General features: G+C 31.3%; 2 protein-coding genes and 1 long non-coding RNA gene across 4 annotated transcripts; 1 reads left to right on the top strand and 2 right to left on the bottom strand.

The window, feature by feature from the left end:
• Window positions 1–3,273: 3,273 nt before the first annotated feature.
• On the bottom strand, window positions 3,274–7,980 carry LOC112324975 (shikimate O-hydroxycinnamoyltransferase). 2 transcript variants are annotated; one of them, XM_024589978.2, is made up of 3 exons: window positions 7,851–7,980; window positions 7,050–7,468; window positions 3,274–4,349 (listed from the first exon to the last, which is right to left on the bottom strand). In XM_024589978.2, the coding sequence occupies exons 2-3, from the start codon at window positions 7,455–7,457 to the stop codon at window positions 3,465–3,467; spliced, it is 1,293 nt and encodes a 430-aa protein (XP_024445746.2). In that variant the 5' UTR covers window positions 7,458–7,468; window positions 7,851–7,980; the 3' UTR covers window positions 3,274–3,464. The 2 variants fall into 2 exon arrangements, with proteins under 2 accessions (XP_024445746.2, XP_024445716.2); XM_024589948.2 differs by having other exon boundaries at window positions 7,050–7,488; window positions 7,851–7,963.
• Window positions 7,981–12,362: 4,382 nt separating this feature from the next.
• LOC112325023 (uncharacterized) lies at window positions 12,363–14,054 on the bottom strand. Its single transcript, XR_002979035.2, has 2 exons — window positions 13,012–14,054; window positions 12,363–12,839 (listed from the first exon to the last, which is right to left on the bottom strand). It is a non-coding gene; the product is annotated as an uncharacterized LOC112325023 (long non-coding RNA).
• Window positions 14,055–14,216: 162 nt separating this feature from the next.
• On the top strand, window positions 14,217–17,031 carry LOC7489438 (uncharacterized). Its single transcript, XM_024590272.2, has 4 exons — window positions 14,217–15,277; window positions 15,996–16,066; window positions 16,171–16,564; window positions 16,659–17,031. The coding sequence occupies exons 1-4, from the start codon at window positions 15,149–15,151 to the stop codon at window positions 16,689–16,691; spliced, it is 627 nt and encodes a 208-aa protein (XP_024446040.1). The 5' UTR covers window positions 14,217–15,148; the 3' UTR covers window positions 16,692–17,031.
• Window positions 17,032–17,600: the final 569 nt, after the last annotated feature.

Here is a 17,600-nt window from a genome sequence, read left to right as displayed (position 1 = left end):
TGCTTTTATGCTTAAGATAATTATTTAATTCTTTCCAAGATGGTGGTAATTCTTTAATAATTGCAACCATTTCTCAAGTTCAAGGTGTTCAAATAAAAAAACATGTTCTGTTATCATTTCTCAAAATTCAATCTATTAAACTTTTCAGGTTTCTTATTATGCATTATAAAAGGTGATGGTTGAGTCCTCGCAACCAAGGTAATACTTGCCAAAGAAAAATTGGTTAGAATAACCAACTCTTGAGTTGAAGGCATTATAAAATATTTTTGTAAAATAATGGCCAAAATATATATAATAAGCTTGGCTTCTCAACAAATAGAAAATATAAATACATCACAATAGTCAAAATTATACAAATAAAATTGGCTTCTTTAACAAGTATAAAAAAAAATGTAAACCAAAACTAAAATTTTAACAAACCAAAGTTTGATAATAAAAAACTATGACAAGTATAAGAAGCTAAAAAAATAAAAAAAATTCTCAACTATGAGAGATTATATTAAAATATTATCCTAATGACATGCATCATACAATATGTTTGTTTAAATAAATTAAACAATTAGCATACCTTGTTTGATTGCATTACCTTGAGTTATAATTGTTATATCAAACAAAGCAAATAACTAACAAATATTATACGATAGACATAAACAAGTTTCTATTGTTTAGTTCATAAGGACATGTTACATGCATTTAATTAAAAGCATGATAATAAACAATTAGATAAAATTTAAATTATAACACAAAGACTCTAATATTCTTTTAACTAATAATCAAGTTATAACAAGGACTATAAACTAAAAAAAAAGACTAATAGAAATAAAGCATTAAGATTGTTGTTCAAAAATCACAAAATAATTAGACAAGCGAGCATATTTGTTTAGTGTTTAATCATGCAATATAATAAGAAGATAGTAAACTTGCAATCATACAAAGGATAACATACTTAATTACTAAACAAATATATATATATATATATATATATATATATATATATATATGAAAGATTAAAACAAAATTTGAATATGCATACTAAAAAAGTATATAGTATATATTTAAACAAAACTAATTGAGGGTACTTGTTGAAAATCTTAGAACATAACCAAGTTCTTATTGTCAATAATTAATTATTTGTCATTAAAGCTTTATTGCTTCTCACTTTGTGCAAAACAACTTTTTTCAATAAGCATCTCAAGATTGATTCACTCCTAAACAAGGTCTAACAAATCAAAGGAATACTGACTAAAAAATCTCTCCTTAAAAAACTAATTTTAAGCACTAGATTAAGAAGAAAAGAAAGATCAAAACAAGAGCTTAAAATAGAGGAGGAAAAATAGAAAAGTCATGTAGGAAAGAAGTCAAAAATTCTGCAACGATATTGTACTAAACAATGCAGGAAAACCAACCCCAAAACACTCTTCTTTAGCCCCTTTTATAAATGATTTTAGGAACAAAAACCAATGGAATTCCCCTTATTATCATCTTTTATTACCCTCTATAAACCATAATTAAACCTAATTTTTTTATTTAAATTAAATATCTTTTAAGCTAAAAACAATTGTTCATGTTCTGTAAGAACAATTCTGAAAAAAATTGATCAGCTCCTTACATTGATGGGTTAGACAAAATAGAAGGCTAGGTTGGAAGGAATAAATATCTATACTTTATAGACCAAACGTAAGCTCAAATTTAAATTGGCAAAAAATTATTTTTTATAGTCTTGAAAGTTATTTTACAATAAATCTAACCCAAGTCTAGGTCGACCCAAAGCATGGGCTGACCCTCGCTTGCGTAAAATTTAGCTCAAAGTCAACTTTGCTTAAGACCTTTTATCTTTAGAAACTTGAGGTTCTTTTAAGTTCAATTAACTTCTCAGCTTTTTACTATATAAATACTAAGAAGTTTTTTTTTTCTTTGTGGAATAGAGTTCTTTTATAGGTTTTGGGTTTCACTAAAGCATGTCAACCAAGGATTTTTTAGGATAATTTTTTTATTCATCTATAATTTATTTAAATCATGTTAATATTCCATGTTAAAGAACTTATGTTTAAGATTAAATTTCAATAAAATTTTAACTCTAAAAGTGAATGGTTTAGCTTCAAATATGTCAATTAACCATGAATTAAATAAATTTTCTAAAAAGGACTGACTTTTAAGATTGGAAGAGACTCGGGTGCATGCAGAAAGCTCACCTCAAAACTGCCTTTATAACATCATTCCCTCTCCAGGGGCCCAAAACAATGATGATTAGAATTTATTTGTATTGTGAATGCATTATCAACTTGGTAGAGATCGATAATTAATGTTCAAAAGTGTTTGATTGAATTGATAAATTGAGTAAGTTTGATATCCAAAATGCCTTTGCGACATTAAAATTTGTGAAACCATGAACTCAAAGGTGGATAATTGTTTTTTTAGATGTATCAATTTATTACCAAGTCTATCAAGAAATTTAAATGTCCTTGTGCAAGAATCTAAGTTTGTCTCCGAGCCAAATCTATAATGCAGAAATCCATTAGCTATAATCATTTTCAGAAAAAGAAGAAGAAGAAGAAGAAGACTAAAACAAATTCTGAACTATTTGGTATATTCATTAGAAAAAATGGTAAGTGTATGCACATACAAGGTGCAATTGTAAATCTATTATATTTTCATTTATAAAAGCATTTTGGATACCAAGTCAATTAGAATAGTATTTTTGTAATATTTTTAAACTTTTTTAATTTATTAGATTTATGCGTGTTTAACTCAATATTATCAATTAGATTTATAAGAAAATGTGATTTATAAGAAAATAAAAGCAAAGTGTTATCACATAAAAAATTGAAGAAAATCAAGTATATTACATATGCATTTCGATTCGTTCGTGTCACGTCAATTAGATTCAAGATTTAGAGTCAATGAAATTACTCTAACAAATTAAACCATATTTTGAGTGATTTATAAAATAAACTCAAGTTAACTTGTCAAGTCCACAATTTAGATCATGAGATTAAGATAATTCAATTAAAAAAATTATGAAACTCAATCCGCAATAAATTTAATATTAAATAATATAATTAAAATTAAAAAATCAATAATTTTTTTTAAAAAATTACTAGAATCAACCTAGATTAATTAGTAAATAGTATTTTTATTGAAAATTTATCATAATAGTAATAGTAAAGAAGGATAAATTTACCATTAAAACAAAAAAATAATAATAATTTCTCTGTCATCTTTTTTCACGAGATGACCATCACAATTCGTATGTTGAAAAAAAAAAAAAAAGGGTTTTCGAATAACATGACACGTCTCACCATTTATTGCCAACAGAATTTGTATCATCTTACAACCAGATATTCAATACAAATACAATCGCCGAGAGCAAAATAAACGTCCAAAAGCCACACAAAAAAAAACTCACTGAAATTCTAGAATTGCTATAACGTGCATAGCTCACGGGGGACCATGGATTCTATCGCCTAGAAATCGTACAGGCACTTTTCAAAGAGTGGCATGTGTTGCGCCTCTAAGCAAATAAACAGGGATAAGCTCCCATCATTGACCGGACTCCTTAGTATATATGCATTTCCTTCACAGAAGACTCTGGCTGGCCCCATGAAAACGGGTCTTCCCCACCCAAAATCTGCATCGTGTACAGGCAACCTGATCCAGCTCACAATATTGAGATTCGGGCTTGCATATGTGTGAGGCCCTCTCTTGAGAGCATTGAGATCTGGCTGAGCTTCGATATAATCTAGGGCTGATCTCAGGTACTCATCATCCATCCTCACCAGTGCTTCATGGATCCTCTCCATTGTGCGGGCTAATGGTTTTGACTGTATTTCACCGGATAAACCCATCACCGTAGTTGTAAAAAGAACATTACCTAAGTAACCTGGTGGCAATTGAGGGTTCAATCTAGACCTTCCATCTGTTGAGATATATAACTTACTCGCTTGATCATCAGAGAGACCGCGTGCCTTACACATGGAACGCCAAATATGTGCAGTGATGGTTTCATACGTGCTATGCCTGACTGCACCATCTTCTGTTCTGACCTTGGCTTTCAAGCTGCCAAGTTGTTCCGGTGTGATCTTGAGAATCTTAGTGCAAGTGGTTTTGGGTTGCGATTGGGGAGGAGTGTTCATGGTCGGAGGAGGGTCATATTCAACGTGATGGAAGGTAGGGTTTGGTGGGTCCCGAGCACGAAGTAGGGTTCTGTCGATGAATGGTGGAGTGCTAACCGGCAGGCCGCGAGCCACGTCAGACCATGAGTTGATAAAATGCAGAGCAGATGTACCATCTGCTAAGATATGATGCAAGCCAACTCCAAGAGAGACTGCTCCACATTTGAAGTGGGTCACCTGCAGTCGCACAAACAAAGACCAAAAAAAGAAACCTAGGTTATCAAGAAGGCTTCCTTACTTGTTTTGTTGTTACTATAGTTCATAAAAGGAAATAGGAAACAGATCACCGATAGTACGCAAACTCATCTTCACTAATTCGGCGAGTTGATACATGAAACTAAATCAGGTTTTAAAATAAAAATAGGAGATAGTAAATTTAATTTAAAAGTTTAAGTTAATAGGTGATATTTTAAGATATAATTTATATTATTTTTTAATATATTTTTTTAAAATAAAAGTTCTTTAAACTTGAAACTTGTAAAAATTTATATTATTTTATACTTAATTTTTATCAAATAAATAAAAATGATAAGATTCGAAGTGGTGATTGCTTGGACATTAAGACTTTAATATTATATTAAAGAATTAATTCAACTTAAAAGTTTAAGTTATCAGGTAAGATTTTAGAATATAATTTATATTATTTTTTAATAATTTCTAATTTTAAATTAGTTAAAACCTAATATTTTTTTAAAAATTAAATCAATATTATTTTAATTAATTTTCATTAATTGAACAGAGTGGGGAGATCTCAGTAATGAGAAAAGTGGTTGGGGGCGTGGGGAAATCTTGGTGTATTTACTAAAAGTGTTATCAAGTACAGGGAAGGATAGAAAACGAAAGAAAGGATTCGTGAAGTGCTGAGATTTTCAGTCAATGTTAACACATGTCCACTCATCTTTGGTGTCTGGTCTCGGAATTGGAAACTATTTTTAAAAAAAATTAAATAGTATAAAGAGGTGGTTGGGATGGTAAATGATGATGTTTTACGAGTATTTTTTATTTGAAAAATAAGTTGAAATAATATGTTTTTTATTTTTTTTAAATTTATTTTTAATAAAATAATTTAAAATAAAAAACTCAAAGATATAAAAAGTTCTCGTTGAAATGCAGGCCAAATACCCCAAAATAATTTAAAGAATTGGTCGCGTACAAATTTCTAGGTAAAGTGTTGTAATTTCCAAGTACATATGGCACTAATATTTGGGAATTAGATAGTGGGATGTAGCTAATATTTAAAATTATTGTTTACGATAATTTAAATTTTAGAAATGTTAATTATTCAAGCAAGGGTCTACCCTTCTAGAAGGAAAGATACAGAGGAGGAACATTCACCAAGAAAATCAAGATGGCTCGATTTTTTTTCCTCAAAATTTCCGCAAGTGTACAGAAAAAAAGGGGACCACTTCATTTATGGTACGAAAAGAAGATAATTCTACGATTATAGATTATTTCTATAATAATGTAAATATATTTAGGTTCCTAAGATTATAGATTATTTCTACGAAAATGCAAGATTAATATGATTAACTCATAACAAATTAACAAGTTTATGAAATGTAACTAGATGCCATGCCCGCGTGATACCATATGCTTGTGGCATGCTTGTGCATTATTGTGGGTTTGTGAAAAAAAATTATATGGAAAAAAATTGTTGTAATTCATAATATTTTCAAGGAAAAAGTGCAAAACTAAATTCTCAACCAGCTTAATATTAAAAAAATAAAATTGATAAAGATAATTTTGAAAAAAATCATAACAAAAAAAATCATGTGGGGAAACATTGTAGCAATCAATGGTGTTTTAAAGAAAAAAAAACTATAAAGCTACATTTTCGACCAGCTCAGTATGAAAAAAAATAAATTCGATAAAAGCAATTTTGAAAAAAAATCGATAAAAAAGGCATATGAAAAAACACTGTAGCAAGGAAAAAATCATGTGGGGAAACACTATAGCAATCCACAGTGTTTTAAAGAACTACAAAGTTAAATTCTCAATCAGCTCAATATAAAAAAAAATCAATAAAGATAATTTTAAAAAAAACAAAAAAAATCATTAAAAAAACCATGCGGAGGAACATTATAGCAATCCAGAATGTTTTAAAGAAAAAACTAAGAAGCTAAACTTTCAATCAGCTTAATATAAAAATATAAAATCGACAAAAACAATTCTGAAAAAAAAAATAGAAAAGAAAACATGTGGGGAAAGCTAAAATTAAATTCTCAACCAGCTCAATATTAAAAAAATAAATTCAACAAAGATAATTTTAAAAAATAAATACGTGAATAAACACTGCAGCAAAATAAAAACCATATGGAGAAACTACTATAGCAATTCACAGTGATTTTTTTTAAATTATAAAACTAAATTCTTAATCAGTTTAATATTTAAAAAAATTAGCAAAGATAATTTAAAAAAAAAATGTTAATTTTGACAAAAAAAAAAAAGAGACAAAAAATGTAAGACAAAAAAAAAAAAAGGAAAATAAGAAAAAAAAATATACGAGGAAAGCTAACCTTTATCAAGCATATCACCTTGATCTAATACACAACCAACATTCACTTTTCGACATCCGTAACAGATATAATATAATAATAACTATGTGGAAAAAACCAAAAAGGTCATGTGGGGGAATGGAAAAAAAACAAAAGGTTGCGTGGGGAAAGCTACGGTGGTTCCCCCACCCGTTACAGAGTTCTTTTAATAATAGTTCTTTTAAAAAGTTTTTAAAAAAAATATATTAAGTTTTTTAAAAGAAGTCATTTTTAATACCAAAAGCTGAAAAAAAAATTAAAATATAAAGAAATAATAATTTTAATAAAAAATAAACAATGTTTAGAACAAGTTGCCAAACGGCGTCTCGAAAGGTGAAAGTACCTGTAACACCACTAGTGGAAAAGAAGAGATCCCGCCCGAATAGTCGACCTCCGGAACAAGGGGCAGCAGCTTCGAGCTATCAGTGAAGTCACCCAAATCATCTATAAAACAACTTGTTTCAGCTTCAACAAACAAAATTCCTTCTCCATTACAGTGAATTTCAGTTCTGCCAGATTCGTGCTTTCCCATTCTCCCTGCTGCAGGGTAGAACGGCACAAGAACATCACTTAGAGCATCCTTAAGCACTTGGGTTTCGAAAAATCTGGAAGAACCATTTGGCTTGTAGAAGTAGACAGTTTGGACGTGAAACATTGGTACCAAGAGGTCCAAATTTGAGCTCCATAGGCTCCTGTTGGGTGTCTCTCTAGAAGGGCGAACCATAGTTGACTGTTTCACATCAACTTTCATCTTTTCAACACCTGCGATGATCATATATAAACTGTAATAACTTAAAAGATTTGTGTTGATTGATCCAAGCCCGATCGATATTATTATTGTTATTAGAAATTGCAATATTAATTATAATTGTTCTTATTCTTCATATTAGTTCATTCTCCTTGTTAAACAAAATGGATTAGCCTTGTCCAGACGATCTCAAAAGCTAGTATCAAAGAGTATAGTTATGTAAAGCTCTGCAAAAACAAAAGAAAGACTTTGAACGAGATAAAAAATTCGACTTCACTATTGCTCAAATTACAATCGGCAACGTACGTGCTCAGTTTTTATTGATGAACAAGCATTGCAAACACAGCTACCTGTCAAGATGCAAGAACAAGACCAAGCAGAACAGGGATCACTCACCTCGCTAAAGAGACCCGATGAAGAAGTACAGATGGAGGGAGAGAATCGGACAGAAATGGAGAGAAGATTGCGGTGTGGAAGAGTGCCTGGTTTGTTGAAATGAAATGGCAGTGACGCCCTTTATAACAACAATTATGAGCAATTATTATAAAAGTACAAGCCAAATTAATTCTATTCTAGTTACCACTAGGTTTTTTTCACCGTGTGTCGATTAACATTTTTTAAAAAAAATTAACATGCAAGCTTTTCAAATATATTTTTTTAAATAAAATAAATTAAAAAATTTATATAAATATTTAATTAAATAAATTAAAATTATTTATATCAATAAATATAAAAAAAATATTAACAAGTCTAGTTGACTAGCCCAATTACAAGTCGAATATTTTTTTTTCTAATACAAGATAATTAATATATAAATGTTAATAAAATGTTTTTTTATATCGAGTAAAAATTATAACCTTAAATCAAAAAATTGATGCTTACATATAATAAAATAAAATAAAAATTATGTTTGTTAATAAAAACATATGAAATCTCAAACTAATTTTTAAAGTATTGTTAAAAAAACAATATTATTATTGCTACAATTAAACATTATTTCATTAGTTTTTGTATAATAATTTTTCAAATAAAACAAAAGTGTCAAGAAAAAAAAATAAATTACAAAAGAATGAAGTTAAGAACAAAAGGAATGGAATAGATAAACAAAATATAAAGTAATAAATACTCAAAGTATAAAAAATAAAAAATAATACGTTTTTAAAAGGAAAAAACAAAAAAATAAAGATAAAAAATAAAGATAAAAAAATAGTGATAAATAAGCTAAATATAAAATAATAAAAAACAAAGAATAAAAATAAAAAATAAAAAAAACTTGTTTTCTAAAAAAACTAAAAATTACAAATTTATCACTATTACCGTACCCATAGAAGTAACAAATTTAGAAAAAAAAAATTAAATTGTGTCATTTCTACAAAGTGGGTTTCTAAAAACACCAAAATTTACAAATATGTCAGAACTATTAAAAAAAAAATTCAATTATGTCATTTCTATAGTGAAAGCAAGTTTCTTTTTAGTATTTGTATAATTAGGTAATGTAGACTAGAATGTACAAAATTAAAAATAGTTTGATTTATTACATCAATAATCATTGCAATGTTGGTTTTAAAAAATATAAAAATAAAATTTTAATTATGTTTAGTGTGTTATAAATTGAAGGGTAAATTATTAATGAAAAGGGAGAAAAATATTTAAATATTAGTAATGATTAGAGAAAAACAATAAAAATTTATTTTCATTTGTATTTTGAAATAAAAGATAAAGAGAAATAATAAGAGTAAATTGAAAGAATCGAGGGATTAAATTTCACCTTGCAGGGAGGCTGAAATTTACCCCCACTTTTGCCCCTCACAGGATAATTTTACAATCCCTCGAAAAGTATTTAGTTGAAAAAAGAAATTATAATTGTGATTCAAAGCAATTAGTTGAAAACATTTTCTCCTTTTTTTATATATTTTCAAATTAATTTAAATATTTTTATTTTTATTTTTATTTATACATGTGATCAGATGAATTTAATATGCGTGTTTAATTTTTTTTAAAGAGTATTAAATATTTTTCAACATTCAAACATGAACATGGCCTGGTCGTAAATGTGCCAGTCAAGATACACGACAAGGAAAGGCGACGACGTTAGAAAAATCAAGCATCCATCGCAGAGACTTGGTGTCTGGCCTTAAAGAAACCACGTGGGCCTTAAAGAGACAGGTGGAAGTGGTATCAGCTATGGCTTTTAATTAGAATTATAATTTAAGTATTTAAAAGAAACAGCAACATTCCAGATTATAAACAAGTGCCTAGCAAATTAGATGAATTTTTTTTATTTTATATATTATAAAATCATATAAAATATATATCTTAAATAAATTAAAGTTTATAATACAAGTTCTTTATTGTTTTAAGAAAAAGATTCATAACTGGTCCATAAGAGTCTGTTATTTTTGTGTTTCAAAAATATTTTTGAAATAATTTAAAATTAAAATTTTTTTTACTTTAAATTAATATTTTTTTAGTGTTTTCTGATCATTTTAATGTGTTGATAACAAAAATGATTTAAAAAAAAAAATTATTTTGATACATTTCTAAGTGAAAAAGTACTTTAAAAAATAATCACAATCACAACCACGCTTCTAAACATGCTAAATTAATTGTGATTTAGAATATTTAGTTGAAAGTTTCCCGTCATATTTTTCTTGTTTTTTCAACTTAATGTTAATATTTTTAATTTTTTTTATATACATGGTAAGATTAAGATAAATCTAATATGTGTTATTAGATAAATATTAAAAAATTGTGATTACTTTTATGATAAATAAATAAATAAATGGCTGGGTGTTCATTGCGTTGCGCTCTTTTCAACGTAATAAATGAAAGAATGCCTGCCAGATAAGATCCGTAAATACTTGCATTGAAACTTCACGAAGAAAGAAATTTTTTATATTAGATTCTTGTCCTTTGGCCTCAAAGATACCACGTAGTATTTGCGATGGCTTTGAATTTTAAAAGAAAATTTTATTTTCCGAGGTAGTTCCATCGGACGGCCTAGATTAGCGGGTGTGTATTTGTTGACTATGTTTTAGTTCGAGAGAGCTCCAGCCACATTAAAAAAAATCAAAACTCTTTTAAAAAAACTCCAGATTTGAAAGAAAAAAAATATTTATATACTAATGATTTTCATTTAATTTTTTTAAAAATAAAGATAAAAAAGTAACCATAAATAATATATATATATATTTTTTTTTTCCTCTTTCGATTATCCCCTCGTCTTGCTTGGCATTGATTGGTGCGAATATAATCCAATCTGTCTGGAGCAAGAGGCGTCGGGGCTCGTCCTTATTAGCTGTGTGAAGGATTAGACTATTCCTTTAATCGAATATTGTTATGATCTTGCAAAAACACCGTTATCTTGACACGGGTCTGCTGGATGCTGCGGTTTTTTTTTCTCCTAAAAGATATAACGTTGAAGTGATGAGAATGTATTTAAAAAAATAACAGAAATTAATAATTTAGTTTTATTTTAATTAGATGATAAAAAAAATACAATAATAGTATTTGAATTTTTCTAAAAATCACAATACCTTGGAAAAAATATAGGAGCATGAAATTGGATAAAAAAATGGACCGAGACAATAAATATTGAAAAACATAACGGGAAAAAAATTAATTCTAAAAAAAAAATTTAATTTTTTTTAATTAAAATAATAAGGGTTGAAATTAAAATAAAAAATAAATTAAAGAGAACTAATTTTTTTCTATTGGAAAGTTAAATTAAAAAAAAAAACTCAAACATAAAAAAAAAAAGAATGAGGATAAGATAAAAAAAAAACATATTATAAACTTGGATTGAAAAATAAAATTAAAAATCAATAAAACTTGTATAAAAGAGTTAATAAAAAAATAAAAATATATGAAAAATTAACATTAATGAATAAAATAAATAAAATTTATGTAAAAAAAAATAAAAGAATAAATTAAAGTAATAATTGTGATTGATTTAATACTCTATCAATTAATTCCACTTGTTATTTGAATGAAAAGCAAAAAAACAAAACAAGTAATTTTATTACTGTAATCCAAGACAAAATATGTCTGAATTTTATGCACAGGCCACAACCACATATATCCCTGTATTCTTATTTTCAAATAAAAAAAACAAGGGGGGGAAAAGTGTGGATTATTATTAATTTTTAATTTCCATACATTAGTACTGTCCTTTTCAATTCTTTTTATTCTAAATAGAAGAAATATTTCATTTTATTCTAGTTCAAGATTCGTGTAGATTAATGCAGCCGTCGACTCTTCATGGGCCGACTGATAGGCCTAGGTTAATCTGCAGAAGCAATGGCTCTTGGGTATGCTTTAGCCATTGGACCACATCACTGAGAGCCCGTTCGCCTTGCGTTATCAAACAAGATTACATGAGTCAAGGCCTGAGCCCGGCAGAAATAACCCAGCCCATTGAAATAATGGGCAATAACATCATTGGCCGACTGCCGTAGGCCTGTTTGGGAACGCGATGCAAACCGCATTCCATTAAATTTTAAATTTTTTTGCTAAAAATTTTTGTTTTATATTTTTCAGATTTTTTTGATGTGCTAATATCAAAAATAATTTTTAAAAAATAAAAAAGACATTATTTTGATGTATTTTGAAACGAAAAAATACTTTAAATCGCAATCACTATCAAAATTCCAAACAAGCCTGTAGTTTTGATTGGTTCCTGTTTGGATTTGGATTCAATCAAATTTGATTTTTTTAAATTAATTTTTTAATATATTTAAATAATTTTAATATAATGATATTTAAAATAATTTTAACTTCTCAATCTAAAATCTAATCTATCTTATATTTTCAAAAAAAACCCTTTAATAACACGGTATATTAATTTAATAAAAAATATTTTATAATATATTTTATTTTAAATATTAATATATCAAAACTATAAAAATATATCAATAAATATTAATTCAATAAAAAATAATCTAAAAATACAACTTTTAAAAAAGAGCACAAGTAAACACTACCGTATTCAACAATGCCAAACAACTTGTATCTACCAGGAAAAAAACCCGCAGACACTGACACATGATAAGACATGAAGCGGCTACTTTGCCCTTTCAGTTCATGGGACTTTCCCTTTGTAACTTGTGCTTCTTTGCTGGGCACATCTTTTACAAGAGGGCTGTGCAACCTAGGAGGCAGAACCCAATTTCTGGGCAGGCAACTTGACAATCTAGTGGCTTTGGCTTATAATTTGCCACCACGCTGTGTTATCTACTGGCTACCTTTTGTTCCTTCCGAGCCGACACTAATCTGGGATCACTGGTTCTGTGATGGTCTAGCAAGAACTGGGTAATTATTTCTGCCATGGAGGTGTGGTCAGTAGCTCTCGAAGGAGAAATGACAGGCAACGAAGGAGACAAGCACCTGCAAAGACATAAAGACGGGTTAGTAGGTGTATGTCACAACTCCAGTTCTTTCTATTTTCTTCTTTCCCAATCAATATTTTCAATCTCAATCCACAATTCCAGCAAATTTATTTATTCTCCATAATTCCCTCCATTAAGATAAGAAAAAGAAAGGAATTCAGAACCATTACTGCTTCCTTATGGCTTCCCAAATAGAGATACGAATCACAAGGTTCAAAACATCGCCATGAACACACGATTTTTTTTTTTTTTTTGAGCTGGGAAATGGGAAATGGGAAATGTCAACAATAAAATAGTATATTAGCCTCAATGTATTTTGATTTTTAGGCCCTTTGAATCGATTCAAGTAAAATATATCATATTCACATGTCTATATCACATAGGAAGTTCACTCAACAACCTCGCCAGGGAATTAAATTAACACGGGCCGATAGAAAAGACAAAGGAAAAAGGCAACAGCGATGGATGATGGACCTCACCCCCCTGTCAAAAATCTCTCTGTGGATCGAAATTTTTTTTATTGGAAAAGAAAAGGTTATCTGGTCACCGACAAAATTGTAGCAGAAGGGAGGGAGCTAAGCTAACCACAGCTCAGATGCAGCTTTTCTCGCTTTCTTTTCACCCCTGCTAATAAAACTAGGTTATCTATCTACAGCAACCAAAGCAGGCACGTGACCTCTGCATGTTTACCTGCTCTTCTATTATGGTGGGTGGCGTTCAAGCTTCTAACGGGTACACATTTATGGGAAAGAAAAGGATGTGGTCATCATTTGTTTTTGGGTGGTAAATCACATGATTGTTGATTCAATAAAGAGAAAAAAACTTGTGTGAAAGTGGGAATATGGTGCAGCATCATTTCAACCATGGAGGCTCTAGCTGGTGGAAATTACCAAAGGCCATGAAGGTTTTTCCATGCCAAATGTAGTCGGCTTAGGCAGGTGGGATAATGGGTGGGTGAGCAGTATTCGAGTTTATCCAAAAAACTGAATCTAACCGAGGTCAAAATGAGCAATTTCATTTATGCTGGAATTAAATTTGGATAATAAGAAAAGGATTTTTCAGAATTGCCACAGGAACCCATTTATAACACAGTTCGTGTTGGAGGGCTAGAGAATTGATAAAGCGATCGACTTGGAAGACAAATTTGGGGCTTTGTTCCATCTTTTACTTTTTAACACAACAAGGTTCTGGCAGGCTGTGGGGGAAGAAAAACAGGAGGAAGGGAGAGAAGGAGGGGGAATCCTCGACAACAGAGGAGCCTTCAAGGGGCATGTGAGTAAATGCGCTAGGAATAGACATGGTGCTTGTGATATTAATAATGGGGGAAATGAAAAGCATCTCTCACATTGAAAGAGAAAGAGAGAGAGAGAGAGAGAGGATGGCCACAATCCAAAGCCAAAAATAAGGTACTAGCAACAACTGCAACAACACGAAACAACAGCAGCAGCAGCACATCAGAAAAACAGCATCATCTCATTTATCTCTTTGCTTTGCCTTTTCAGCCCAACCCCCACCAATTCTCATTGATCTCACCCTCTCTCTCGCACACCCTTCTCTCTCTCTCTCTCTCTCTCTCTCTCTCTCTCACTGCGAGGGAAGGAAAAGAAGAAAAAACTCGCAAGGACCCTTTCACTGTCTCTCTATACAGAAGCTAAAGAAACACAAGTCATCCAAATAAGAAAGAAGAGCCATGGAAACTCCACGCACCCCATACTCAAAAACAATGAAGAGTCCACACCACCCAACTCTCTCTCTCTCTTTCTTCAATGGCCCAGCTGGACCAAAATTTATGTTAAGAAGAAAAACAAAAAAGAAAAGAGAAGATATCATAGGAAGATTAGTAGTGGTAGTAGTAGATGTCTTCAAATGTTGTCCTCCAACCAAACCCACCTTACCTCACAAACCCATTATTCAGTATGCCTGAAATACCCTTCTGCAACCCCCCAAAAAAATCCAATCTTCATCACTGTCTCAAGTCTCAACTCTCTAAAGAAAACATTTTTCTCACCGAATTATGTGGGCTTCTTTGGGTTTTCTTTGTCTTGGTCAGAGTTTCACAGAGAGAACAGGAAAGCAAGAACCTTCCCATCTCTCTCTCTCATCTTTCTTTATCACCCTCCTCGATCTCATCTTGTCCATCACTCTCTCTTTCTTTCTTCTCATTATAATTCTCTCTTAGCCTTCTTCCTACCTATATTTCCTCTCCCTTGCCCTTCTTTCTCCTTCCCATTCCTCTCCTCCTGTCCATAAAACACACAAAGCTCTTTGTTTTCAGTTTCGGGCACTAGTTTTTTTTCCTATCACACCATGAAGAAGATGAAAGGGGTTGCTGCTGCTGCGGACTCTCCTCCTCCTTCATATGCTACCATGTATGAAGATCCAAGGATCATGTTCAAGCATCAGAGTCTTATGCAGGACTACGAGGAATTATACAAGGTAATAGCTTTTCTGGGGTTTCAAAGAATTCTTATTTCTTTGTGGGTTTCTAGATCTGGTGTTTTGTTAGATCTCCTTTGTTGGGCTTTGCTCATATGCTTTTTGGGTTTCTGGGGAAAACAAGAACACCAAGAGACAGGAACTTACTTCGTTGATTCTTTGATTTGTTCCAGTGTTTATGTGAAATTTGTCTTACCTAAGCTAGAAATTGGGAAGTCTTAAAACCTTCTCTTTCCTTTGGTTTATACTCTCTGTTTGGCTATAGAGGATAAGTAGGCAGCTCAATGAAGCCAAATACTTGTTTAAGGCCTCCCTGAGGGTGGATTTGTGGCATTTTGGGATCTTTTCATGATCTCGAATGCTTCTTGCCATTTATCAGCTTCCATACAGATCAGTTGACTTATTATGCGGCAACTGTTCCTGAGTTTAATTCATGAATTCTTGGTGTCTGTGGTTTTATCTCTTTTCTTTGCTTGTATGCGTTTTGGCTTTCACACTGATAATTTGTGTGGTTTATTGGAACATGCTTTTACCCCAGTTTATGTCTGGTAGGATAATTCCCATCTTATGGGTTCCTTACCTTTCCTTTTGATGTTGAATAGAAAAACCTTTTTGGATCCCTTTGTTTCTCTTTTAGTTACTTCATGTGTTGAAACCCTTAGGTTTCAACATAGAACTGTTAATGATAGATGGATTCATACTTTTAAGCATTTCTCAGGAAACAGAAGCGAAGAAAAGGAAATTGCAGATGGTGAGACAGAAAAAATTAACCTTAATGGCTGAAGTCAGGTATAGCACACACTATCGTGCCTTTAAATGCTTTTAGATTTGTATAGACTTGTAATCAGATTTTAAAGTTGAAATTTGGGTCGTGTTTATCTTGTGAACTGTAGGTTTTTGAGACGACGATACAAATACTTGACACAAAACAAGCCTAAGAAAGCCCCTATGGAGCGAAGTTTTGTGCAACCACAGAACTTAGTACCTGCTAGTAAAAATTTAAAGAAGGAAAAGAGCTATAGTGGAAATAATGCTGCTCTGAGACCACCAGTTCCTCGTTTTGATTTAAACCAGAAGGGAAAGCTTTACATTGAAAGGGAAGCCACTTTGCGAAATTCCACTCCAATTTTTGACTTAAACCAGAAGCAAATGACTCACATTGGAAAGGAGGCTGCTTTGCGAAAGACAGCACCAATCCCTGACCTGAACCAGAAGGAAAGGATTTACAGAGGAAAGGAAGCCACAGTTCGAAATAATACTCCAATTTTTGACTTGAATGAAATCTCGGTATTTGTTTAGCAAATGTCATCAACTACAGTGCTTTGAAACCGTGCATTTCCTTTCTGTCTTGGGCTAATGGCGTAATTTAACTTCATTGCAGAGGGAGGATGAAAGGTTAATGGTGACATGTTGAGAACAGAGGAGCTAAAGATTAGTTCAATGAGAGGTGGTAGTGCTGAGCTACATAATGATATGAAGTTATCAGCTTGTAGGAATGTCGGGAATGGATCAGGCTGGGCAGGGATGAGGAAGATTATATGGCAGGATCAGGTAGCGTTGAGGGTTTGAGTCCATTCTTATTATTGCAGTTGTAGGTACCTATATTTTCGCTAGTCTGAAAAGTATCCCTTGCCTCAACTTGTAATGGTTAATTCTCGTTTTCCTGGTTCTCGTTGTAAAGAAAAAAAATAGCCCCATATATTATGATTATAGATGAAATGAAGAAATTGGTGTCAATTGCACAGAAATCAAAACTTGTGCTCGTTCAACGTCCCTTAATTAGATTTAATAAGCATTTCTCTCAGTTGCCCTCAAGGAAAACTAGCAGTCTGTTTGGAATCTTGCATAAAGTTGCTTTTAGTTTTGGTTGCTTGACTTGAGGTTCCCAATTTTTGTTTCTTTGCCTCTTGTATTTGGTTGTGGAACAGGCTTGTACAATTTCATCGTTTTAGTCTTTCTTGGCCGGCAGCGGCATCCATATTTAAATGAAGAAACGTGGACTAGTAATCATGGTGTTTGCAACAGCCAATAGTTTGAAATAGGACAAGATATGGTAGGCCTGTAATCTGCTAGAGTAGATGTTACCTTTCACCTACGTTATCCGGCCTGGTGGCCAGGAAGGGAAATGCCTTCAGAGATAGAATTGATGGGGCCTGCTCTGTTGTTTGATTTGGGAAGTTCTTTGGGGGTTAGACTAAAGACCAACGCCACAAGTCATGCATAATGATAATGGGTGGAGAATGGAGATGGAGAGAGCAAGCAATACGCTTATCATTGTCGCTTTCGGTGGAAGAACAATGGCCATTGAACATGTCAAAGTTTT

The sequence above is a fragment of the Populus trichocarpa genome, chromosome 18 (genome assembly GCF_000002775.5).
Source record: "Populus trichocarpa isolate Nisqually-1 chromosome 18, P.trichocarpa_v4.1, whole genome shotgun sequence".
In the NCBI taxonomy this organism is placed as follows: domain Eukaryota; kingdom Viridiplantae; phylum Streptophyta; class Magnoliopsida; order Malpighiales; family Salicaceae; genus Populus; species Populus trichocarpa.
The sequence above is the reverse complement of the archived record's forward strand: the minus strand, read 5'-3'. Positions and strand labels throughout refer to the sequence as shown.

What these genes read in the sequence shown, in the direction of transcription:
- LOC112324975 (XM_024589948.2), bottom strand. Translation starts at nt 7,481, where the DNA reads ATGATCATCGCAGGTGTTGAAAAGATGAAAGTTGATGTGAAACAGTCA. An exon ending in TTCCACTAGTGGTGTTACAG is followed by an intron (nt 4,350 to 7,049) that starts GTACTTTCACCT and finishes GTGCGACTGCAG; the next exon opens with GTGACCCACTTCAAATGTGG.
- LOC7489438 (XM_024590272.2), top strand. Translation starts at nt 15,149, where the DNA reads ATGAAGAAGATGAAAGGGGTTGCTGCTGCTGCGGACTCTCCTCCTCCT. An exon ending in ACTACGAGGAATTATACAAG is followed by an intron (nt 15,278 to 15,995) that starts GTAATAGCTTTT and finishes AGCATTTCTCAG; the next exon opens with GAAACAGAAGCGAAGAAAAG. An exon ending in TTGACTTGAATGAAATCTCG is followed by an intron (nt 16,565 to 16,658) that starts GTATTTGTTTAG and finishes ACTTCATTGCAG; the next exon opens with AGGGAGGATGAAAGGTTAAT.